The following is a 25,781-nucleotide window of genomic DNA, read 5'->3' as shown; positions in this document are numbered from 1 at the left end:
CTCCTGATGGAGATTTACACCACCCTAGACCACCGAGTGACCTGGCCAGCCCCTCCCGTGCCACAAAAAGCAGCTGAAGGGGAAGCAATCGTATTGTTCAGAGCGAGCTGCTTTCTGAACCTGGTATTCTGTCAACAGTTGACAGGGTAGTGCTTCTTTCTGTGAGGGAACTGGACGCCATTGCATTCACGTTACTCTGGCATTGTAGTGTGTCGCTCCATTAAGTGTTTCTGCAGTCTGAGCATCTTATTCAGCAAATAAATTTATGTTTTGGCGTTAAAACTTGGTTTCTTTTTGAAATAACATGGCAGTTTAGGGACAACACACACCTTTGTCACAATTTGCTATAATAAATAGTTTCTTTTAGCAGTTATGTAAAAGGGCTTGTATTCCATGGGTGATGTCAAATATTATGAATAACTGATTGGACTGTCATCTTTAGAATCGTAATTGCTTGTTGCTGAGTGGCACAGTGGCCCTGTGGGTAGTAGCACTGCCTCACACCTCCAGGGTCTGTGACCCTGCACTGCACGCAGTGTGGGGAAGTTCACAGGTTCTCCCTGTGCCATGTGGGTCTCCCCCCCCCCAGTCCAAAGGCACGCAGTTCGGCTGTTTGGTTGCCCTTCTGATGGACAGCCATCCCATTCAGGGTGTGCAAGTCCCCTGTGACCCAGAAGGTGGATGGATACAAATTATGTGCATGATGCTTCCTTTATTACAGTATAACATAAACATAATAAAGTGCAAAGTTCATATTAACAAATAATTATTAACTAAATAATTTCCTGTGTAATCTCAAATTAAATAAATTTAAAGGTGAGGTAACAGTGTTTGTTTAACTTATGTGCATAGACTCTAATTTGTTACTGGGCTCATCCGCGGAATTGCGAGTCTAAGTAAGCGGAGAGGAGGACTAGATGACACGGCGGTCTGTTTTCCAAGGGGCGGGACGGTCAAGCCCTCCGAGAGAAAAGCGGCAGAAAGAGCCGAGGAGTCCGCGACAAAACCTGCAGTAAATACTTACTCAACATGCTGGCGGCAAATCCGCGCTAGTTTATCAGAAAATAGTTTACAATACTGCGCTATAGCCAAAAGACATTATTTTAAGATTAACATAATTTTTATATTAACATAATTTGTAAATTGTTTAATTAGTCACTCATTACATAATTTTGACCTTTTCAAGATTTCAAGGAGTAACTCTTCTAATGGATTTTAACTTGCATTTCTCGACTTAAACATCCGTTGGGAGGGCGTTTGGGGAGGCGTGAAACCGAAGCGCACCGTCCTGTACAGCATGGGGGCGTCCAGCGGCTGTCTCTGCGGGGTGCTGCTCATCCTTGCCGTTTCGGGGGGCTTTTTTATCCCAGCCGAAGCGGGATGTGCGGACAGATCGAGCCCCACTTGCTGCACAGGACGAAATAACGAGTGCAGCGACTTTTCCAGGCAAAAAAGTGTCTGCTACTGTGATACGTACTGCCAGAAAACCGGGGACTGCTGCGAGGACTACAAACGCGTGTGTCACATATCGGGTGAGGGCTTCTCATATGATTTTTCATCTGATGTCTGTTGTAAATAAATATTTATAATCATGTAGCTTAATGGGAAAGGAGAATGAAATCAACAATATTTTACCCGTTACTTTTGAAAAAAGTGTACTTTATATAATACGTACATTACGATGGGCGCAGGTGTTCAGACTTTGTCCAATTTGATTGAAAAAATAATTACGGATTACCTATCAAAGCCACGCCCGTCACTCTTATACGTACCAAGCGCTCATTTAGGTGTACTGTACGTTTCAGCCATATAGATAACTTTAAATATTACATACCTTATGCATGTTTTAGTCCCTCTTACATACAGAAAGTCGCTACTGAAGAAGATAACATACAGGCACAGTATACAGACCTTTGTGCATGAAATAATTTGTGCGAATGGATTTAAACATTGCAAAAATGTTAGTTATGCTTGAAGATGGTCAAACAGATTATGTCTGAGCCTCAGAGTTTATTAAGAGTCACGAAGGAGCCACGAAGGAGTGCTTATGGTTTTGAGTAGGTTATTTACTCTACGTTTGCGCAGTCAGCTGGAATAAAATTAAATGAATGTCTAAGAACTTAGAATAGTAGATCACTATAAATATCTGTAAATCGTTTAGTAGAGAATAAAACTGTGGTGATTTTCATTTAATTGTGCCACTTTAATTAAAGCTCAACTTCTGTGGTCAGAGAAATTCTCGGACGTGGACCAGTGCTGGCGTCGCTTTCCAGGAACCATTTAGATCCGGAAGACTACAACACAGAAATAAAATACTTCTTCTAAGCAGCCATGCAGTTTGTCAATTTTCTGAATCAGTTTATTTTTACCCTGTTGTTCTCTACAATTACATGTTGCTGTCGAACTTATTTTGATAAATGTGAACTTTCAAGGGATTTTTTCCTTCGCGTGACTATCTTTTTTGAACCGATGTTGCGATTTTAAGGTGCTCGTTTTATTTCGTTACTCATGAACAGGGTTCAGAAGGTGAATGACACGAAGTAAGCGCAGGTGTGTCTCGTGAGGGAAGTGCAGTACGGCAATAGCTGTTTCTCTGCATCAGTCAGTTCCTTTACAGGACATGCTTTCAGCATGAGAGTATTGTCTTCTCCAATTAACGTTACAGACCCCAAATCTGTCTTTAATTCCGTCTGAAATTGTTCATGAATTGCAAGCAGATTTTTCCAGATCAAAATCTATTGTAGCGTGAAATATGCTTGTCTTCCAAATGTATGAAACAGTGGCTAATATTACCCAAGAAGGTTTTTCAGACCAGGCAGGATGTAACAAATGCAAATGATCATAGGGGTGAGTTTACATACCAGAAGGGTAGAAAACTTTGTAAAACAACTTTAATTTCACTCTTGGTGTTTATTGTAAAGGTAATTGTCACATATTTCCATAAAACTGCAAGCTACATTTAGACCTATTGCAAGGTTTCTGGTTGGGGTGGGTCTGTTTATTTTCATAGTCAGAAAACAAGGGCTGAAATGTCAGATAACTCTGCATGTCTTTTAACCATTTGTGCTTGTCTGTACTGTAACTATGTGACACTGTAGTTTGCTTCATCTTGGCTGGTCACTGCAGATGGAAATGCCGGTGTTTCTCATCACTTCCCTGCTAGTAGTTATGGTTGGGATCTGGTCATACTGTTTTTAGGGAAAATTCAGCATAAATAAAATAAAATATAAATATAAGTATTTTTGCTGGAATTATATTTACACCTGTTGAAATCAGGCTTTATGTCCATAGTGCCCCAGTGTGACTGCATGCTATGTCATGCCCTATTGCATTTTGTGTGGCTTGCTAATGCTTCTGGAGAATTAGTTGTGCTACACTGTAAATATGGACATGTGGATAATGCTGCTGTTTGATTACTCTCCTTGATTACCATTTTTCAAGTCCCCACAAAGATCTGTGAATGCAATCAAAAAACAAAAAATGCCAGAAGTCTTGTATTTTGTTTGGTTACTTATGGTTAAGGTTAGGGCTGGGTAGGGGTTACGGTCGCCATGTTGTGATTAGAGTTTTCCCCAAAGAAATGAGTGGAGAGTCCCCACAAAGATATAATTACAAACCTGTGCGTGTGTGTGAGTATAAAAGATGATGTCATGGCAGACATATGAATTTTCATCCTGAAACATCACTATATAGTTTGATCCTGAAGCATAACCTTTTCTTTAATGGAAGCTTGGATCAATTACAGTGAGACTATTGAGAGATGTATTCTTTCTTATATTTTAATTTATGAACTGAAGATTACAAATCGATTTTTGCTTAAGGTTATATATTCCTAAATTAAAGAAATAGCACATGAATTCACATTGCATGATATTTAAATGGTGGAACCAGAATTTTCCCCAATTTTTAGAGTTGTGTAGGTTTGTTGTGTTTGGAGGGTTCATGCTATCACTGCGTACTGGTGGAAGGTCATGTGGCACTACAGCCATGCTTCACTCCCAGTGCCCCCTGTCCAACACAAAGCCAAATCGGTTTGCTAATGGCGCCCTTGGTGGCTGCCTATGTCTCCTAATGGGTTGACCAGCACAGGTCATAGTGTTAATTGTCTATTTAAGGGTTGATACAGTGACTTACCTTAGGGCCAGCATTTTGTGTTTTGAGACCGGCTTGAGTTCAATGCCATAAAGGGCAATAAAAACAAATTAAAGGCTTCTCATTTGGATTGGCACAAGAGACAGCAAAGGGTAAAATGTGCACAACAGCTGATAAAGCCACATTCACTTGTTCCCTTGCATTCATTGTGCAAGCCACTGTTCACATGATCTCACTTGGTTTCATGTTTAACAACCGCTTAGGGGTGTTAATGGAACAATGGAACAGAAGCAGGGCTGGACTGGCAATCTGGATTATAGGGCATTTTCCCAGTACACTGATGGGGGGGGGGGGATGTGTCCCCCCCCCACTCTGCAGAATTTATCGCGGGGAACCTCAGATCTGGGCCAATCTGTAATCCCTGTCCAGCCCCCAACAGAAGGCAATATCAAGGAATACAGAAAAGATAAGGCACATTTCAAGGGCAGACAAAGTTTATTTCTGCATTTCACTGGAATACCATGGTCCACAAGACTGGTTTTGTTTATTTTCCCAGTAGCCCTATGCTGGATAAGTGGTTTTAAGATGAATGGGTGTTTTGGATATTTAGGTACCTAATAGTACAGACAGATTAGTCTGTAAACTGGAACAATTTGTAAGTTTTCTTCAGGGACGTGGAAAGAAACTAAACAATTTACATTTTTGTGGTAGATTAGAGCAATTAGCTATGCCTCTCTAACACATAAGGAAGGCCTTGTGTTGAAAATATCAGTGTTTGATTAATTCAACTACATGGCATACAACCCATTTTATACCAGAGGTTAAGTTTTATTTGAAATGTAATTTTTTAATTTTTTAACTTGGACCAGAAAATACCACCATGCCCCTAAGAAGGCAGTGAGCTGGAGAGAAGTCATGGGCACAGGAAAGAGTAAAAACAGGCCTCCTCCACACAGCTTGTGACTGGCAGCTGCAGACTGACCTGGGAAAGCAGCTAAAGTTCCCACAGCACATTGTCACCACATCACTGCATCCAGACATGATCATCACCTCTCACATCACATTGTCACCACATCACTACAGGCTTCAAAACAACTGATCATGCTGGAGCTGTCAGTGCCCTGGGAAGAGCGTATCGAGGAAGCCAATGAGAGAAAACATGGCAAGTACCAGGAGCTAGTGGAGGAATGGAGGGATCATGGCTGGAGGAAACTCTATGAGCCCATAGAAGTCGGCTGTAGAGGATTTGCAGGACGATCACTCTGCAGACTCCTCACCTGGCTGGGCATTACAGGAGCGGCCAAGAAGAGGGCAAGTGAAGCCGCAGAGAAAGCCAAAGGTTTTGGTTGAAGAGGGCTGATCCGTGGATGGCTGCTGGGACGCAAGTTGTGGCCTAATCAACCCCGGCTGGGTTGTATGATGCTGCAAGACCCGAAACACCCAATGACCTCAGGATACATCACTGAGGATGCGTCCCAGTGCATCTAGGAGATGTTTCTTGTATTGGGGTTGGTCATAATAATGTTGACAGACAGGACTAGAAACTAACATTTCCCTGTTTTCCCAAATTATGATTTACTTGGTGTAGTAGTTCTCGTTATTTTAATGTCACAGTCTAGTAGAGTATTTATATGACACAGGCCGAACAGCTGGTGTAGTGGTTTAGCGGCCTGTTCATCAAGTTCTCAGACTATGTCAATGAGTGCCACTGTGGGCAGTGTTTGGACACTGCATAATGTGAAACCGCCGAGACCACCCAAGCAGAGCTGTATGGCTCACTGACACGTAAAGGTTTGATACCTAATTGTACAATCTGATCAGTATAAGCTTAGTGACTCTCCATGTAATACATGATGTGAGGAACCAATTTATTAATTCTATCCACTATTTAAAAACTATTTGGATATTAGTGCCTAAAGAGGAATGTAATGTTCAGCTGATCGTCTGGTTATTCAATAATGTAAAACATTGTGTTATTGATTGTATGATTGCACTGATTGTATGATTGCACTGATTGTATGATTGCACTGATTGCTCCTCTCATTCTTGTGTAGCTTTTCAATTCAGCTTTTTGTAAATGGCACCTGGCAGCCAAAACCAACAGCCTGAATTGTGAGGTGCTGCTCTTGTTCTTGTCTGTCCTGTAGGTTAATTACCCTAATTAAGCTGATTAGGGTGGCTTTTAAAGGTGTCTTTGGATAATCAAGCAACAATATAGCAGTCACGGTTCCGGGTTTGGCTGGGCCTCAGTGTAGCAGACAGAACAGGTCTACAGAAACACCCTGTCTGCAGCGATGTGACGTCCACAGGAGGACTTACAGAACTGTCCAGTTACTCTATCTGCTTTGGGCATCTTTAAATTCCAGTCATTATCTCCTCCCTAAAATTGTCATTCCATGCAAGACAGACATAGGAAACATTCAGTCTTAAAGCTCTTGTTCCAGGCAGATCACTGCATCAACAGCAGCTACATGCATAGATATCATTTCATACAGAAAGGGATCAAAGTGCACTTACTCCCTGGCTTATCCTGAATTATTTCATTCCCAGATGTTTGTGTACTTTTTTAAAAGACAGTTTTAACAATAACATTTAAATCAAGTGTATTAAAAAATACTTGAGATATTGCTGTATTTTGTAGGGGAATCATTGGTACCAAATGAGCTGGCCAGTGAGGTGGACTGAGGTGATGGCCATCAGACCACGCCCCCTTGGAGTCGGGTTACCCTGCTGTATGATGTCATTTGTAGGCTTTCTGTGTGACCCTCTAAGAGAGAAGTAGAACAGCACATCCAGGTGAACTTCAGTGTTAACGCTGACTTTGACCTCTTAACTCACACAGATCAGCCAGGCTGACTAACCACAGTTACGCAAAATGTTATCTGACTGTATTCATTCACAGGGTCACAGGTAGGACTGTGGTGTGTTTGTTGTACCCTGGGGTGCACAGTACGCTTTTTTGCCATTGTGTTGTTATTGTTAGTGCTGTACCAAGGATACTTTGGACTAACTTTGGGTTGGCAATTGAGATCCGACACATTCAGGAGCCACCGACTGTCTTTTTGGTTTTGTGTCTGAACTCAGCTTCCTGTTTAAGGAATGTTTCTGTATCAGCCTGTTCTGTTCTCCTTTAAGGAAGGTGTTTCACACTGTGCAGCACTGTGAGAATCATTTCTTTCAGAATGGTGAATAGAAGTATGTGGTATAGGAACTACAGAGGGATGCATCTTTTATAACGGGGCAGGACAAGAAGTGGCTCAACATCACAGAACTGAAACGCAAAAATAAATAATCCATTTCAACAGATGACAAAACAAAAAAGAAGCAGGGAAATGGGCTTGCATTTGTCTCAGGCTGAAATTAGATGTAACACAGCTGGTACAGTAGGGAGACAGGTGCAAGTAATCAGGGCAAGAATCGCGGTCAGCTGACCTCCCCTCCCATGACATTCCTGCCCCCCAGTCTGCAGCTCTGCTTTCACCGTAGAGTTATTCTGCAGTCCAGTCCAAACCATTTATACTACAGTGTTGGTCAAAATACTATAATCTATAATAATATGTCTTAAATTCAGCCAACTGAGCGGCCAGTGTGATTACTCCTCCCCCCGACTGGTGAATGTTACCGACAGCACCACCCCCCCCACACACACACACACTTTGATTAGCATATTATTCATGTTATATTGGTTTTATTCCCCTCTTGTTTTTGCCCCTAAAGAACCACTCAAATGGCCCGGTTAGGGGACCCCTAGCCACGTCAGCCTGGGACCCAGACAAATTAGTCACCCCTGGTTACCTCCAAATATACTGTTTTCGGTAAAAAGCTCATATGTAAAAAAAATAGCATCCATTTTGCAGAAATGCCTGTTGTTTGATTTGTAGCAGTATTACAAACTTTGCCTTGAATTGTCATGCTTGTCCTGAAGGGAAAGATTAAGGTTGTTTCCAGTGGTGGAGGAAGTACTGAAGCTTAGTACTTAAGTAAAAGTACAAGTATCCCGCAAAATATGTACTCAAGTAAAAGTAGAAGTGCTACATCAACAATCTTACTTAAGTGAAAGTACTAAGTACTTACTTTTAAATTTACTTTAAAGTATTTTTTTAAGTAAAAGTACTCACACAATGGTTTGTCTCAACGTCTGGGGTGTGCCATTTTGTAAAAGAATAGTAGATATACTGACTTACGCCCCTACCGATGTCATTGCTCGTAATAATTACAAGCAACTATGCAGTACATGTGTATTGGAAAGTTTGGTGTGCTTATTGTGCGTGCACTCTGCAATACTGTGTGTACCCTAACTTAGAATTATGTGGATGACAAGTTATCTACTAGGTATTACCCACTAATATACCATTAAGATAAACCAATCAGGACATGATATATCTTTAAATCATTTATGTACTTGCAAAACTGTTCAACACATCTGTTAAGAGCAGTAAAAGGGAAACACAACAGTAACCAAACACTAGTGGTGGGGTGGCACCATGTTGAATGTCTCGTCTTCTTGAAATCCAGCCAGTCTACCAGCTCGTGCTGCCAATTGACGCGCGCTCTGCCATCATTGGAACTAATTAAGTCACCTGATTGGTAGGAAATGGCAAACAACACCAGAACGCAATAGGCTATTTTTTCATGCAAGATTTTGAGGAAATTGTGTTCATAAAATGTAACGACTAACGGCATAAATTGTAGAAATGTAGTGGAGTAGAAAGTACAGATAATTGCCGCAAAATGTAATGGAGTAAAATAAAAAGTATGCATTATTATTTTTACTTAAGTAAAGTACAGATACGTAAAAATGTACTTAAGTACAGTAACGAAGTACAAATACTTTGTTACATTCCACCACTGGTTGTTTCCCTGAAACTGTATGAACATGAACATGTGTTTGCTTGGCTGGTAACTGGGATGTTCTAAAGTATTTCCCCTTCCATGTGACAAAATCATCACCTTTGGCGAAATGTAAACACAACATTTATACTTCATTGTAATACTCGATAGCTGACATTAATGTCTTAGATGTCCTTGTATGTTAGAATGGCATAGCAGACATGAACCTTGGACCATTTTCAGGAGGCTAGTTTGACTTCTTATACCTCCGGTGACAGAGCACTTTGTTAAGAGGCTCTGAGTCATTTTCAAATTAAAGCATTTCACAGATGAGATCTTAAAACCTCTTTTGGCACTGAATCAATAGGGGCAGTGACTCCCAGGGCCGTAGCCTAATGCCAGCTCATGTCACCTCGAATTTTCCATACTTTTTTTTTTGTTTTGCTTAAATCATTTGCATTATAGTCAAGCTTTACTTGTAAATAAATGTAATTGCTAAGAGTTTTGCCACAGCTCATGACCCTCTAAATATATGTTGCATGCAGGGCAAGTGACAACATCCTTTGGTAAATGTATGGTGAATATAAACGTCATTTAAATATCTATACGGATATTTATGAGTCCTTTGTTGCATCTTGAGATCATGCTGAGTTTAAATAAATTCAAAGAGAGGACATTATGATGTTAATGTGTTGCCATGACTACTCAGTGTGATCCATCATAGCTGCTACAGTAGCTGAGTGCAGGTTGTCCATTGCTCCATTAGGTGCTGTATGTGCAGATATATGGTTTCTTAGGGAAGCCTGTGTTCCTGAGAGAGACTAGAACAAGCCTTCTTCTCTTTACAGCGATCTCTCCTGTGCAGGAACAGGGCCAGCTTGCTCTGTGTCCTCCTCTTACCGACCCTGGGAGCGGCACCTCAGTTAGGGCCCCGGAGAGGCCATCCAGCTGCTGTCTGCCACAGATATGTAACTTGTACATCGGCATGGTGCCCTAATTCATCCTGGCATTTGCACATAGAAATATCAAGGCCAGAGCTCTCCCTCACCTGACACTGGGCCTCAGGCCAACTCTGTCTCATTAAGCAAGGCCAATAGCTCAGAGGGCTCTTCTGAGAGAGCTCCTCTCTGTCCTGCACACTTTCTTTTCAGGTCATTTGCTCGAATGCCAGTGTAATTGGGTGATACTGTATTGCAACATATTTGAATATACCATTTTTTTTTTACCTGTTTCTATGAATTATTACTGCCAAATACAGCATCCAGAATAGCACTAACTTCAGATATGGATAAAAATGTTGTATGTGTTGTAAGTATAATGAGTCCATCGTGCCTTGCAATGTTTTATTATATGGTGAATTGGAAGTAGGCCAGGAGTTATAGTGTGAAGTACTGGCTGTTTATCATAGTGCAAGGATCAGGTTTCGATCCCAAAGATCACAAGCAAGATGAGATTTTCAGCGCTGCATGAAGAGGAAATGCACAAAGATGTAAAATTCTCCAGGGATTCGAAGATTAAATGCAAGAAGTTTTGAAATGACTTTATTGGCAGGCTTGGGAATTGAGAGAACATGTTTGCATGGCATCTGAATTAAGTTTGAGAAATTGGCTCAAATTAAATAAGTACAATTTTATATAAACGTTTTCTGATACCCGGGTGGCACAATCTGCCCTGTTAGCTGAGGCTCAGGTGGGTAAAACTCTAAGGGTTATATTGCATCACAGTGAAGCTAATGTTTAAGCCTCCAGAAGAAGAATGTTGACTTTGCACCACGTGTCACTGAGTGTAGGTTTGGGTTTTTGTTGTCTGCAGCTGGATATATGCATGTATGCAGTAATTTACAGCATCAATCTCCACAGAACAAACAGTACCCCCTCCCCCATGGAAACACTGGCCAACTGAGTCCTGCGGCCCAGACCTTTTTCTGCAATCCTTGCATAGTCTCTGCTGGTTGAGCTGTCTGTGTTCACCTGCTTTTTAAAACCCTGTTCATTCATTGTGCAGCGACTCGCCTACCTTACAGTGTAAGGATGCACTTATTTATACAGGTGTACATTGTAACAAAGTACTTCTGGTTGGATGCTTGGCAAAGGGGCAACTTCCATTTAGAGTTACAGCAAGAATAAGATCAATTTCAAACTGAGGTTAACGGAAATAAATGATCTGTTTGGGGGTTTAATCAATTAATGCAGCATATTCTGGAATTATGAAGGAAAAATGGATCACACTTATGTGCACTGTATTGAAATGAAGTGCATCACTTTGGAAAAAAACATCTGCTAAATAAAATGTCCATTTACTAAAACAAATACACTGCATTTCCAACCTGTTTTTGTCTGTATGAATGAGTGTAATTTGTCTGCAGCTCAAAAGAAGCATGAAACGTTTGAATAGGACATCATGGTTCTGATGGGCCTTTTATGGGAGGGAAGGGCCACTGTGTCAGTCATCTAATGACCTCCAAAAAGGAGGTGTTTACCTCTGGAGGGTGAAATGCTGTCTACATACAGCAGGGGCGGCCAATCTTATCCGCAAAGGGCCGGTGTGTATGCAGGTTTTTGGGATAACCTGTAGGTCAGTTGTTCAAACCCAGGTGTGAGGACTCTTCAGCCAATCAGTCCTCTAATTAGTAATCCAATTAGGGAGTTGCAGAGAAAACCCGCATACACACCGGCCCTTTGCGGATAAGATTACCCACCCCTGACATACAGGGTTAAAGAACACCTGACTTTCTATCCATTTCCTGTTTTGTTACTTTGGCTGTCCAGCATTGCCGTGCTTCTATCTGTCTGCCCAGACAATCTCTGTCCCTGTACAGAAAGAGCAGGGGTAACTGCTCTTGCTGCAGCAGACACTCCATATGCTTAAATGCCCTGGGAGAGGCAAGCAGGTGTGCAGGAACGGCCATCAGCAGTGGGTAAATTTGCAGAACTAATCTGGAGGAATCTGAAAACTCTACACTAGCTTTGTGCTCCACATGAGTGTGAGCCTGGGAATGGGCTTCGGCGGTGACTTTAAAGAGCTACTGATGACGTCCGTTTGATTTGGATCTTTAAATAAGGACTCTAACAAATGGCCACCAGAATGAAAACTGGAGCCCTTTTTCAAGACACAAAGTACATTCAGCTAAAGGTCAAATGAATACATCCATGATGGATTGTTGTGCCTTCTTTTCTGTCCGTCTGTTTTGCTGTTTTAATATGCTTAAAGTGCTGCAGCTTACGGTATCAGTTAGTGCTCTAACATAGTCAGCAATTGCTGCAATCATAGTAAAAAGGTTCTCTGTGTATTGAAGGATTGGTAATTGTAAAATGGGGTGTTATTCTTCACTGTTGAAATTATTCTCAGTCTGTTTTAGTCATTCTCAATATCTAGAAAGTATTGAATCTATATCGCTCATGGGAGGACAGTTTTGAGGACAGAATGAAAAATGATTGGTTCAGAGACACAACCAATCAGATTGTAGAGAAGGTGGGTCCAAGCGACTAGAGGAGGCAGGACCAACCAATCAGATGTCTTGGTCCTGCCTTCTTTAGTTGCTTGGACCCACATCCTCTGCAATCTGATTGGTTAGCTGTATCAACTTTAAACAGAATTATTGCTGTAGACCCCAGGAATAATTAATAGATAACTCAAAGGACATTTGAAAGCAAAAGTTTTCCGATCTGACCATAGTTGTGCAAAACTGGCCAACACTCAGACTAATTATATTAATTTCCTCTAAAACGTATCTGCAAATGATTGCAGATTGCAATCAGACTAACGGGAGAGGAGATATCCTGAAGACTCTATTGTACCCATTCAGACAGGAAGTGAAGTCAAGTGAAGCACCATTTCCTCTTCACGTATTGCGTATTATTACGATGACGGACCTTTCAAGAAGAATACTTCCTGGAATTTTAATCTTTTATAGGGTTTGATATTTCACTTTGGGAAGATTTCTATTTACTGTCTCAAACATGTGGTAACAATCCAAAAGTTTCCTAGGTTACCTTTTAGGTGATTGTTTATGTTCTGTATGGTTTGACCATGTTACAAAAAGCATAGAGACTCACTGAGTGGTTCGACTGGCATGGTGATGGTGTGGGACTGCACACTTTTTTCATTTTGAGTCCATAACCTTTAGAACTTTTAAATATTGTGAAAATAATATTTCATCAGAAACTTGCAGGAACCATAATTTGAGCAGGATTTTATTTCTTTAAAAACAAAAAATAGCAAAGTATAAATGGATAGTACTTAAGTATTTACTGAACCAGTATTTACAGTTACTGGAAGAGTCATTTCAGATTTCCCCCCAAAGTGGTGGAAATGGAATCCTAGGTACAGCCCTACTAATGCTACAGAGTTGAATAACTTTTATTCTGTGGGGGTATTCTCTGCCTAGATGCCCGTGGCATTTTTCTGGGCTATTTACCATGAGTTACTCACTCCCACAGGTGGATAACACCTGGTGGTCACAGACTGGACCCACACACACGTGTGTGTTTATGTGCAAATGAAAAGGTGCTCTGGACCTTGATAAATTACAGCATTATCTCCACGTGCCAGGGCAAATGGAAGAATCTAGAATCAGATATACAGAATGATTAAAGAATCCCAGAATGCATTATTTATTTTTCTTTGTCATGAAGCATATTGTCTGGTTCTTTAAAAATACACGCCTTCCATTCAGGCAGGTAGATGTCTTGGGCGGTGTGGAGTCTCAAAGGGGTAACTGAATCCCTGTGAATGTGCACGGCAGTGTTGTGGGAAACCCGGTTCTGGCACGGAGATGCCTGATTGCTCCTTGGTTCCTTGCCCAAGCTGCTGATTGCCATCTTCTGATAGCCTGACTTCAAACATTGCGTGGAGGGACTGGAGTCTTTGCACAGGTGTGTCCAGCAGCAGAGTCTGTGGCTGTGAGTCAGGCCTGTGAGTCAGGCCTGTGTCCCTGCTGTGAAGGAGCAGCGCAGAATGGCTGTAGCACTTAGATTATCATGGTGCATCAATTATTACCTGTCAGAGCCGATATCAGTGTGCAGCTCATCCAATTAGGAGACAAACTCCAGGGGCGGCCAGGCTAACAGATGCTGTTCCTCATGTATATTATCATTATTACATCTCTCCCCCTGTCCTTCCATCTTATATCTGTTTAACCCTAGGTACCCAGTACGAGATGCAAGCCCATCACAGGACTATGATAATAATATTAATAATAATAATAATAATAATTAATAATTAATAATTGGGCATGGTGTATGTTCATTAACCAAGTGAATAATGTGATGAGAAATTTCTAGATGGCTCCAGACTAGGGAGGGCTGAACTCACTTTCCCTGGCCTGTGTGTAATCAAAGATGCTCCCTGATGCTTGTGGCTGTGTGTCGGAGGCCAGTGGGTTTACTACAGTCAGCCCACTCCACACCTAATCACAAACGCATAAGAATACAACAGCTTTGGAGATAAACAGGCACGACAGAAATCTGGGACTGCTTATGTCTTTTTTAATAGAAACGGTTTTTGTCCTTGTAATCCTGTGACCTAGTTTAATGTAATAGACTGTACAACTGCTTATAACCCATTTTAAATCATAATCCATTCAAATAACATATTTTCAGAGCAGACCAGCCAACTTAGGGATTTATTATCCACTTCAGTGGACAGCATTTTTTAAGCTGGTTTACAGCTAAGCATATGTGCCCCCTAGGTCAATAATGCACATCATAGTTTCAATTCCCCATATAGTCATTAAGAATAGTGACTAATGTTGATAGCATACAGTACATGCAATAAATCTGAGGGTCACTGAAACTGGTCACATGTCAGGGCTCAGTAGAGCCGGGGAGCCCCAAGCTGACACACAGGGGCTGAGCTCATGTTTGCTTACGTCAATGTTGCAATTAAAGTCATTAGTAAACAACAAATCATCTCATCCTATGTTTCGGTGTCAGTTCTATATCCCATAATATGTGTGTTAAAGGAAAAAAACATGAAACAGGGCCACTTAGAATACTTAACGCTTAACATTGCTTTATAATTTCTTGTAAGCTAGATTCATCTTCCTGTTAGCTAAAAGGGGCTCACATTTTTAGACTCTAGATATACATTTCATAAAATCTTTGGCAGTTTGACTTCCCTGACATGCATGTTTTTGAATTTGCTACTAATTTTGGAACATGAATAAATTCCAGTCAGTCATTGGCCAGATCTCTTGAGTCATAACTTGTGGAAAGTGTTTAAAAATATCAGCACTGGATTCTATGAAGGAAGAGCTCCTTCCCAGCCTGACCACAGTCCGTTCCCAGTCTCCCAGTCTGCACACAGTCTGTTCCCAGTCTCCCAGTCTGCACACAGTCTGTTCCCAGTCTCCCAGCCTGACCACAGTCCGTTCCCAGTCTCCCAGCCTGACCACAGTCCGTTCCAAGTCTCCCAGCCTGACCACAGTCCGTTCCCAGTCTCCCAGCCTGACCACAGTCCGTTCCCAGTCTCCCAGCCTGACCACAGTCCGTTCCCCGTGACCCAGCCTGACCACAGTCCGTTCCCAGTCTCCCAGCCTGACCACAGTCCGTTCCCTGTCTCCCAGCCTGACCACAGTCCGTTCCCAGTCTCCCAGCCTGACCACAGTCCGTTCCCCGTGACCCAGCCTGACCACAGTCCGTTCCCAGTCTCCCAGCCTGACCACAGTCCGTTCCCCGTGACCCAGCCTGACCACAGTCCGTTCCCAGTCTCCCAGCCTGACCACAGTCCGTTCCCCGTCTCCCAGCCTGACCACAGTCCGTTCCCCGTCTCCCAGCCTGACCACAGTCCGTTCCCAGTCTCCCAGCCTGACCACAGTCCGTTCCCCGTGACCCAGCCTGACCACAGTCCGTTCCCAGTCTACCAGCCTACACACAGTCCGTTCCCCGTGACCCAGCCTGACCACAGTCCGTTCCCAGTCTCCCAACCTGACCACAGTCTGTTCCCCGTGACCCAGCGTGACCACAGTCGGTTCCCCGTGACCCAGCCTGACCACAGTCCGTTCCCCGTGACCCAGCCTGACCACAGTCCGTTCCCAGTCTCCCAGCCTGCACACAGCCCGTTCCCAGTCTCCCAGCCTGACCACAGTCCGTTCCCAGTCTCCCAGCCTGACCACAGTCCGTTCCCAGTCTCCCAGCCTGACACAGTCCGTTCCCCGTCTCCCAGCCTGACCACAGTCCGTTCCCAGTCTCCCAGCCTGACCACAGTCCGTTCCCAGTCTCCCAGCCTGCACACAGTCCGTTCCCCGTCTCCCAGCCTGACCACAGTCCGTTCCCAGTCTCCCAGCCAGCACACAGTCCGTTCCCCGTATCCCAGCCTGACCACAGTCCGTTCCCAGTCTCCCAGCCTGACCACAGTCCTTTCCCCGTCTCCCAGCCTGACCACAGTCCGTTCCCAGTCTCCCAGCCTGCACACAGTCCGTTCCCCGTCTCCCAGCCTGACCACAGTCCGTTCCCAGTCTCCCAGCCTGACCACAGTCCGTTCCCAGTCTCCCAGCCTGACCACAGTCCGTTCCCAGTCTCCCAGCCTGACCACACTCTCTTCCCCTTCTCTCACCAGCTATCGACTGTGTGCTGGGCCCGTGGGGGCAGTGGACACAGTGCAATGCGCTGTGTGGAACAGGGAGCATGGAGAGGACCCGGCAGGTGACCGTGCCCCCCCGAAATGGGGGCACGCCATGTCCAGACCTCAGACAGAGGAGGGGCTGCTTTGGGAAGAGTGAGCTGTGCCGCTCCTCTGAAGGTAGGGGAGCTTGGAACCAATTGCATCACGGACCCTCCTAATTCTGTGATCAAAGGCTGTACGATTCTAATAAGTACAGACTTTGTAATTTTTGACCTATGATTTCTATAAATGGTCTTAACTGATAATGATCCCCTTAGAATCATGACTTTATGACCCAAAGAATTCAGCTTGTAAGCTGCTTCAGCTGTACACCTTTGATAAAACTTGGGCTGTATTAATAATTCATTAGTCATATTACACAAAAACATTTTTTCTTACGTCACATGTTGGCTGTATTATCAATGATGGTGATGTGGTGATGGTGAATGGTGACATTAGTGAGCTAGCATGCAGACCAGACATGCACACATGATTTAGAAACATGTCTTCACTTACTGTGTGTGTAGGAGGAGACCCATACGTGCCCCCACATGTAGAGGCCGTGATGTGACAATTATGCCCACCAAAGAACCATCCACCCTATCATTATGAATAATAATAATGTTAAACGGAATGCTTGGGGCCAGAGAGCAGGGCAGCTCGTATCCCAGGAGCCATTGGGGCTAAGGGCCTTGCTCAAGGGCCCTCTGCTGACATGACTATTCTGCCAGCCAGGGGATTTGAACCCACAACTTACTAGATATAAGTAAAGGTCCACATCGCTTGACCCCGGCTACCTGTTAATACAGCAGCACTGAGACTAATGTTCAAGAAAATGAACAAAAACCTTCATTTCTGACCTCATTGGCTTAATTCCTAACCTCACTATAAATTATGTAAGAATGAAATAAGTGGATGTGGGGTGGCATGGTGGTGCAGTGTCACCTCCGACCTCTGGGACCTGCGTTCGAGTCTCTGTGTGTGTCGTTTGTTTGTTCTCCCCATGTTGTCGTGGGGTTTCCTCTGGGTGCTCTGGTTTCACCCTCCAGTTCAAAAACATGCTGAGGCTGACTGGAGTTGCCAAATTAGCCATAGATATGTGTGTTTGTGAGTGAATGGTGAGTGATTGTGCCCTGCGATTGGTTGGTGTGCTGTCCTGCGTTGTGCCCATAGCCTCCTGGATAGGCTCTGCCCCCCCCCCCACCCCACTCCAACCATGAATAAGACAAGTGGTTTCAGAAAATCGACAGATGGAATTAGTGGATGTTTGAAAAAGGTTTTTCAGTTATAGAGTGCAAATCAAAAATTCCACAAGGGAGCCAAATATTTTGTTCACATTAAAGGCTTCATTTCTGAAAGTAGCATGTTTTTAACGGAAATCTTTGTAGCCCTGGGTAGGTTTTCCAACAACAGCATAGCTTTCCTGAGGCCTTGCAGTCCCTGTTTTCATTCTCGGGAGCAGTGTGACCATTTCAACCCGGCTGCTATCCTCACAGGCCACATCTGGTGGCTCAACTTTTCACTGCTCTGTGCCAAGTCTCAGAGGACGCTATGTTTGTTTTCTGTTAGAGCACTTGTTATTTTCAATATGCTCTCTTTTACGTTTTGCTGGCTGAAAGCAAAGATGCACCAATACAAACCCTCTGCTTATGGTCAGTTCTGTACCTCTTTACAATCACCCACATTTTCAGTGATAGCAGTAAGTTTCAGATCCACTTGTTTGTTTCAGCACCTCCCCTGCTTCGCTTTCTGAATCTGTTTCTCTTTAATGCTGCCCTGCCCAGTTGTGTTACCTCAGTGTACTGTCCTGCTTCAGATATGCACCTCTCATTATATTCCATGTCTTACGCAAAGATGACTGTCCAGATCACGGATGTTTTCCCTGAATCTCTCTCTGGAAGACATTAAAAAGTAAGTAATGGTCTCACTCCCGCCCACAGAGGTGGCCAGAATTCTACCCGATTCATTCAAAAGGAACTTCAAGGACCCATGGAGGCGGCCACACATGCTCATGAAAGAGGTCAAACACAGGTAGGTCCCATGCCTGAGCAAAATACACATGACGTCTTTGGTTAATTATATTTATCTATCAGTGTATGGTGTATTTATGTCTTCTTCCATAAAAGAACAGGAATAACCAATTGTATTACCAGTAATTTCATTATGTCTTTTGAACAGGAAATGAATGGATTTATATGAATATATGTGTACATGTGTTAATTGTTACCATGACAACACCATTTTATCCCATTAACTCCAGAAGGGACATACTTTAATCTGCACCAGCTGGCTTAATGCTGATCCCTTTTGATCCCCTTGTGTGTGGATCATGCACAGGGCAGCGATCCAAAGCAGTACAGGGTGACATTTGATATTCTTGTAGTGACTGACCATGGAATAATCGTGGTCCCCAGGGTATTATTGGCTTCCCACTGTGGGTTAGTCAGCTGCATCTGAATAACACGTGAATGTGCTCTATTAAGCCCTGAATAATGGCCAATTCTCCCTGCGTGCGTTAGTGTTTCCCTGAGCGTGGCAGCACGTAGTGCCTGGGGACAAACAAGTCATGCCTCTACAGTGGCGCTAGAGACCTGCTGTGGCCATTTAAAAACTGAACTCTGTGTTTGTTACATTGTACAACTGGTTCTTTAACAGTCCATTCTTGATTTTTTTGGGACAAAATGTGTAAGCATTTGGGACATTTGCATTGTGTGTTAGAATAATGGATGTTTGGCCAAGCTTATTCATCTTACCTGTTTTTTTGTATTTAGAGACAGTTTATTTATGCAATGAAAGCGAGCGAGATGCATTTCATTGTTTTCTGAAATGAGCCAGCATCTGACTGTCAGCATATTTGTACCATCACGACTGTATTTAACGGATTTTGCCTCATTTTAACTGCTTCATGTGGTAATAGTAATAAACAAACAGGCATCTGAGACCCTTGTGAATATGGAAATAATCATGTGGTTTATTATATTTCACATAAATATCTGAGGGAAATTACAGTTAACTGTCTGAGTTTCGCTGACTGGTTTACAACCATTCATGTTCAAACACTGCGCTTATAATGCTAATAAATGGACATTGAGACCTTGGAAAGAGGTGACACTGTTTACCATACTAGCAACAGAAAGACATATGTATTACATTTAAGCAGAAGGATGGTCAATCATTTAATCTATCTTGTAGGTGTGCTTTCTATTTGAATGAATGCGGTATAGACAAATAAAAGCAACAAGTTGATTAAAGATGAAAAATGTGATTCCTATTATATATTTCCTTCCAAAGTAGTAATATATCATTACTCTTCCTGTGAGTAGGATTACGAAAGGGGAAGGGGTTTGTTTGTGACAACTTAATGACATTTCTGTGTGACCTGGTAAGTTTTTAATTAAAAGTTGCAGCTGACAAGCTGTCCTGAACAGGAAAAACAAACGTGATCTGAGCTGAAATGGCACAGCTGTTGTCCAGCTCTGTTGTGAAAATGGTTTCTTTCTCTGTGCAATTGAAACGTCGATGAGTTCCTGAAAGAGGGAGGCTGTGGGTTTTCATAGAGCCCCACACTGCAGGCCGCAGTAGGCTGTGGGTTTTCATAGAGCCCTGCACTGCAGGCCGTAGTAGGCTGTGGGTTTTCATAGAGCCCTGCACTGCAGGCCGCAGTAGGCTGTGGGTTTTCATAGAGCCCCACACTGCAGGCCGCAGTTGGCTGTGGGTTTTCATAGAGCCCCGCACTGCAGGCCGCAGTAGGCTGTGGGTTTTCATAGAGCCCCGCACTGCAGGCCGCAGTAGGCTGTGGGTTTTCATAGAGCCCCGCACTGCAGGCCGCAGTAGGCTGTGGGTTTTCATAGAGCCCCGCACTGCAGGCCGCAGTAGGCTGCGGGTTTTCATAGAGCCCCGCACTGCAGGCCGCAGTAGGCTGTGGGTTTTCATAGAGCCCTGCACTGCAGGCCGTAGTAGGCTGTGGGTTTTTATAGAGCCCCGCACTGCAGGCCGCAGTAGGCTGTGTCTAACAGCTGCCTACCTTCAGCCCTGCCTCTCCCACCATGAGCATGTCTGATAAAACCTCCCCATCTTCATGTGCACATCCTACCTCACCTTATAGCTTTGGTGCAGTCTGTCTGGTACAGTCAGTCTTCGTTTGTAGCCGCTGTCTCTGCATTCCCAAAAACACAAAGAGGAATCCTATTATTCCATTCATTCACATTTATTTATACCAGAACAAAAAGATCTACTATTGTACAACAGAAGGATTTGTGATTAGTTAATGGATTTTTACACATTTGGCAAAAACTAACTACACCATAAATGTACCTATGGCTGATGTCTATACCTTTCAGATTACATAAATGATATGTACATAAATATTACTTTCTCCTATTTGCCAATTGGCCGCAATCCCCCCAGTGTCACAACTCAGTGCTTATTGTAGGGGGGACCCAATGGTCACATCAACAGCTAACACAGGTGACAGACCTCTGGGGTCAGACCCAAGCCTTTCCAGCTTGCGGCTGCTGATTCATGACAGGCTTTGGGGACCTTGGCTGGGGACACCCTGAATGGGAGGCCAGTCTCAGTTACAGATTAGACCTGTGCCCATCTTGAAAAACCATGGTTAATTTCATCCTAGTAATTCTCTTGTTCTCCTGCTTGCGTTGTTTCCATGGTTCACTAAATAATTCAGTGGGCCATTCTTTTTATGCTTACCCAGCATCCTGGCTCAAAGAGACCAGACACCAGTCCTCCACTGACCTCTGTATGCTTATGCAGACAGGAAGTCACATTATAACTTGATTTTATATGGAGTGTATATGTGGAGGTTTCACATTAGTCCCAGTGTACTAAAGTGTGTTTGGCTCTACTTAATGGAATTTGGGTCAACCCACTGAACCATTCTGCCAAAATCTAAATGTGTTGATAAATTCTCATATTGTAGTTAATTTCTCTGTGCTTAAAAAATCTGCCATATGATCTTGTGCACAGAGCATGTCTGATTGGTTTGGCTCAGGCACAGGAACAATAAAAACGTAGACCTCACCAATGACCTAATTCAGGTCTTTCAAGTATAGCTAAATATGCTTCTTTTTAATTCATATTCGTATTTCTGTGCTATCCAAAAGCCACCACTTTATTATAAGAAATTGTTGAAATTATATAAATGTAAATGTTTGTAGTTCTTTTACCCTTGAGAAGAAGCACGCAGTGGGTGAGAGGTTGTTTGGGTGATGAGCTTTTGCGTAGTTTAACATGTCTGTTTATCTGCATCTCCAACTTCAAGTGTACAGACAACATCTACTTCATCTGAATGGTCTGAACACAAAAGTCAAACAAAAAAGAGTGATGTCTGTTGCAGTCCTGCAAGAAAACTGCATGGAATGTATTACATTTCACCCTTTTCGAGTCTGCTGAGAAACAAGCCAATCATTTGGAACAGTGCTTCTGTGTGATAAGGTCTCTGTTTTGACTGTCGTTGTGGTGACTTACCATGTCTCTGTCGGTGTGATTTATATGCTGCTGTCATGCTCATTCTTTTCCCCTACCTATGTATCACGATGTATCAAAATTTTACTTTGATATTTTAATATGCTCGTTTTCAGTACTGTCAAGGTAGCTATTTCATCAGAACTGTCTGGTGTGTGGAAAGCAAAATTGAAATAGCATTTTAATAGCATTATCCTGTATCCAAAATCTCCAAAATTCTCCCAAACCCAAGAGTCTACTCCTACTTTGAGTGACAGCTTGACACCAGAGGCCAGCCTGTGACAATGCCCCCACTGCCCTATGCCCTGCAGCTACTGCGTGTGGCTGCGTATCAGCCAGGCCAGCGCCGCCTGCCGCCGTGTCTCCTGGGCCGCCCAGCTGGTGACGGAGCGCTCCGTCTGCGCCGAGTGCCAGAGCGACGCCATGGACTCCACGGGCCGCTGTGTGGGCGACGGTCTGGAGGCCACAAGGTGAAACATTTGCCTCAGTGAGGCAGCCATAGGCTTCCTCTGCTGACAGAGCTACAGATGAGCTGCCAAACAGGAAAAACATGAATATTATAATATTATAGTGTTCCTATATGTTCTGTATACATCTCTACATAAGAAAGTGTTAATTTCCTTCACTGTATGTCTTAACTGTAGAATTGCTTGGTAAGTAGAGATGGACAGGAAGGAACTTCAGAGCTTGGAGCCAAAAAGCTTCTGGATTCCGCTCTTTGTACCCTTTGAACATTGAAAGCACTTAGATAGGAAATAAATTTGTATCGAAAAGGCAACAATCTTATAAAATGTTTTATTCTGAAGGATGCAATAGTATCCTACCTAAGTGACTAATATCAGACAAGCTCTGAATGTGAATGTGGCACCTTGCAGAACCTTCTGGATGGCAGTGACTGTTCCAGGCTGCCATGGCTCCTGGGTGCGAGTGGCCTCCCCGTGGGGCTGTCCCTGCCCTCAGCACTCCATGCTCTTCGTGTGACGCCTGGGACGGAAGTCAGGGGGAAGCGAATCCTGCCAGCTTCAGCCAGGGGCACTGCGGCACGACGCGGCCAAGCGCTGTGCTTCCTGTAGGCCTACATGTCTATGCTGTATCACAAAAGAATCCTTACCAGTCAGGGCTGGACACACCTACTCTTAGGAGGGCTTTGCTTTACCTGTAACATTTTATTGGTTTTAGATCAAAACTATGAAATAACATGTATGGAATTATCCAGTGAACAAAAGAAGTGTTGAGCAAGTCAAACTAAAATCTCATGTTCTAGATTCTTCAAAGCAGCCCCCAGTTGCCTTGACAGCAGCTCTGCACGCCCTTGGCGATGTCTCGGCTAGTTTCATGAGGTGGCCACCTGGGATGTTCTTCCAACAGCCCTGAAGGAATTTCCACATATGCTGAGCACTTGTTGGATTCTTTCCCTTCGCTCTCTGGTCCAGCTCATCTCAAGCCAGCTGTGTTGGGTTTTGGTCCTTCTTTGCCAAACAGCTCTAACACAAGCCTGGAGGGGTGTTTGGGGTCATTGTCTTATTGACAAACAAATGACAGTAGGTATGTCCAAACTTTTGACTGGTGCTGTATGTACTGCCACAAACATTATGTAACCTGCATCTTCCCTAAGCACAAAATTGTTTAGCTGCCTTTTTACCTCTAAAATCTTGCTATCTACCTCCATAAATGCAGCTGTATTTAAATATGCATGTATGTATAAATATATTTTGCTTTATATATTTTCTTTTTTCATCTTCATATTTGTAAGAATGCTCCAGTGTTGAATCATCTTTCTTTCCAGAGGCTTTGGCTAACTTTGTATGCAAAGCGGCACATTCAGTTGTAATTCACTAAGTACCTGTTTTCTTGTCTGACTGATGCTCAGGCATGATAATCAGGAGGTTTGCAGGATAAAGGACAAACCCACCATTAGGACAGGCGTTAGCTTGACCTGTAATTAGAGGCTCTGAAGAACCAGAGTGCAACTTTGTATTGATCTTCTTTCTCTTCTGTTTTTAACCATCTGTGCAGTATTCGTGTTTACAGAGAAAGTGGTGAGGACACTGAAATGACACGTTTGGACCATGCAGAACTCCTGAGCCCTAATGTTGTAAAATCCCTGTTTCTGCCTCTTAGAAAACAGTGTTTTTAGGAAGCTGCCAAAGAGTGCTTAAAATCCTATCCTGTGCATCATTGCAAAAAATTTCTGAGGTTAGTTTGTAATACAGTAAAATAATGAATCTTGGTGCAACTGTAATTACCTAAATTTCTGTCACATCCAGCGCCAGGTATAGAGCACAGTTTCAGTTTTGCAGATTTTCTTGTATCATTCCTCTATACCTGTTCGAGATTTCTAGGTATAACTGTAAAAATTAAGCCGTGTTTTCTGCCAGTTTCAGCAGTTCACATGTTGTGACAGATTCCGTTGACAGATTCAGGTATGCTGAAGCAATCCAAGCTACTTGGGGAATTTAAATTGTATGTATGGACTTCATACGTATGTCAGAAGAATAAAATTATGACCAGTATGGGTGATTATTGAAATATGTTACTGAATCCTGTCACTGGTCATAAATCCTTGGACACCTGTTTGCTTCCTGGGAGAGTGTGAATAGAAAACTAGGTGTAAGGCCAATCACTTACATAGCACAAGTCACCCAAATATAATCAAATATCTCGGCTAAACAGCAAGACGGTGATGGTACATTACATCATATTCCATGGGAAACTCACCACCTCTCATCTCATACTGTTGTGCTTGACCCTTGTAAATGTGACTCATTGCAGTTATTTTCTGAGGTCTAGTGAGTGGGAGTCAGACCTGGGTTTACAGGGCTGCCTGAGAGTGCATCACGTCCTCATGTTAATAATGTGCCTTTGTGGGGGGGTGGCAATCAGTCCACGACTGCGAGATGCTGTGGTATCGTGCCTCCCACTCGTTTTAGATGCATCTTTAGTGATATTATTCTGCAGCCAGCACTGGCCAGATTTAATGTCACTCATTTTTGAGGTCCCATTTATATCACTTAATAGTGCCTTCTAAGGGGAACTCTCACCTTTTCCTGCATGATGAGCAGGCTGCATCTTCCCATCCCTCCTGACACTCCTTGTGAACCCATCTGCACTTTTTTCTCCTTGGAATTCTGTTGCCTAGGTTTCAAACAGGATCCAGATGCTGCAGATCCAGGTGTGGAATTGTTGATATTTTACGACATCTATTTGATCTATTAACCTAATGTCTCAAAAACATGATCTTTTGCCTGCCAAGTAACCGTTCAACAAAATGCCCATGAATTTGGTTCTGATTACCATTAACCATTCTGTTAGCGTTTTTGTTGTATTTTTATAAGTGTTACTACCACTATGGATGTGTTGTTGTTTTAATGGTGTTAACCTCTCTTGCTCCACTGTCTTCACTGGTTTTTGACTATCATTCTATTGTATGACTAATATTTTCCTTGCAGTTAAAAACTGGTCAGATAAATGAGATATGTTGCTATGGTGACCATTGTTCCTTCTGTTTTAAATGTTTGATCATTCTAGACTTTATTCCACAGATATTTATATATTCATAAATGAATGTACTGAATGTATGTAAACACTTTGTGGTAATAGTGGAAAGTGTATGGCTCAAGGCATTTATCCAGGTTTGTTCTCTAACAAACTATTGGTTAATGTTGTACTTCGAGTTAAATTTCCATTGATTTCAAGGTTTATATCTTACAACATTCCATTAAAAAAAGTATCCTCTTAAACTGACTGAAAAATTCATCCCTATAACCACATATCTA

General features: G+C 43.0%; 1 protein-coding gene across 1 annotated transcript; it reads left to right on the top strand.

Annotated features, from left to right (window-relative positions):
* The first annotated feature begins 951 nt into the window (after positions 1-951).
* On the top strand, positions 952-25,745 carry LOC111854388 (somatomedin-B and thrombospondin type-1 domain-containing protein). The gene is made up of 5 exons (XM_072709123.1): positions 952-1,532; positions 16,480-16,662; positions 18,465-18,555; positions 22,317-22,475; positions 22,881-25,745. Exons 1-5 carry the CDS (start codon positions 1,298-1,300, stop codon positions 22,984-22,986), a joined length of 774 nt encoding a protein of 257 aa, XP_072565224.1. The 5' UTR covers positions 952-1,297; the 3' UTR covers positions 22,987-25,745.
* Positions 25,746-25,781: the final 36 nt, after the last annotated feature.

This window comes from Paramormyrops kingsleyae, chromosome 2, assembly GCF_048594095.1.
Source record: "Paramormyrops kingsleyae isolate MSU_618 chromosome 2, PKINGS_0.4, whole genome shotgun sequence".
Classification (NCBI taxonomy): domain Eukaryota; kingdom Metazoa; phylum Chordata; class Actinopteri; order Osteoglossiformes; family Mormyridae; genus Paramormyrops; species Paramormyrops kingsleyae.
The sequence above is the reverse complement of the archived record's forward strand: the minus strand, read 5'-3'. Positions and strand labels throughout refer to the sequence as shown.

What these genes read in the sequence shown, in the direction of transcription:
- LOC111854388 (XM_072709123.1), top strand. Translation starts at nt 1,298, where the DNA reads ATGGGGGCGTCCAGCGGCTGTCTCTGCGGGGTGCTGCTCATCCTTGCC. An exon ending in ACGCGTGTGTCACATATCGG is followed by an intron (nt 1,533 to 16,479) that starts GTGAGGGCTTCT and finishes TTCTCTCACCAG; the next exon opens with CTATCGACTGTGTGCTGGGC. An exon ending in GCTGTGCCGCTCCTCTGAAG is followed by an intron (nt 16,663 to 18,464) that starts GTAGGGGAGCTT and finishes TCCCGCCCACAG; the next exon opens with AGGTGGCCAGAATTCTACCC.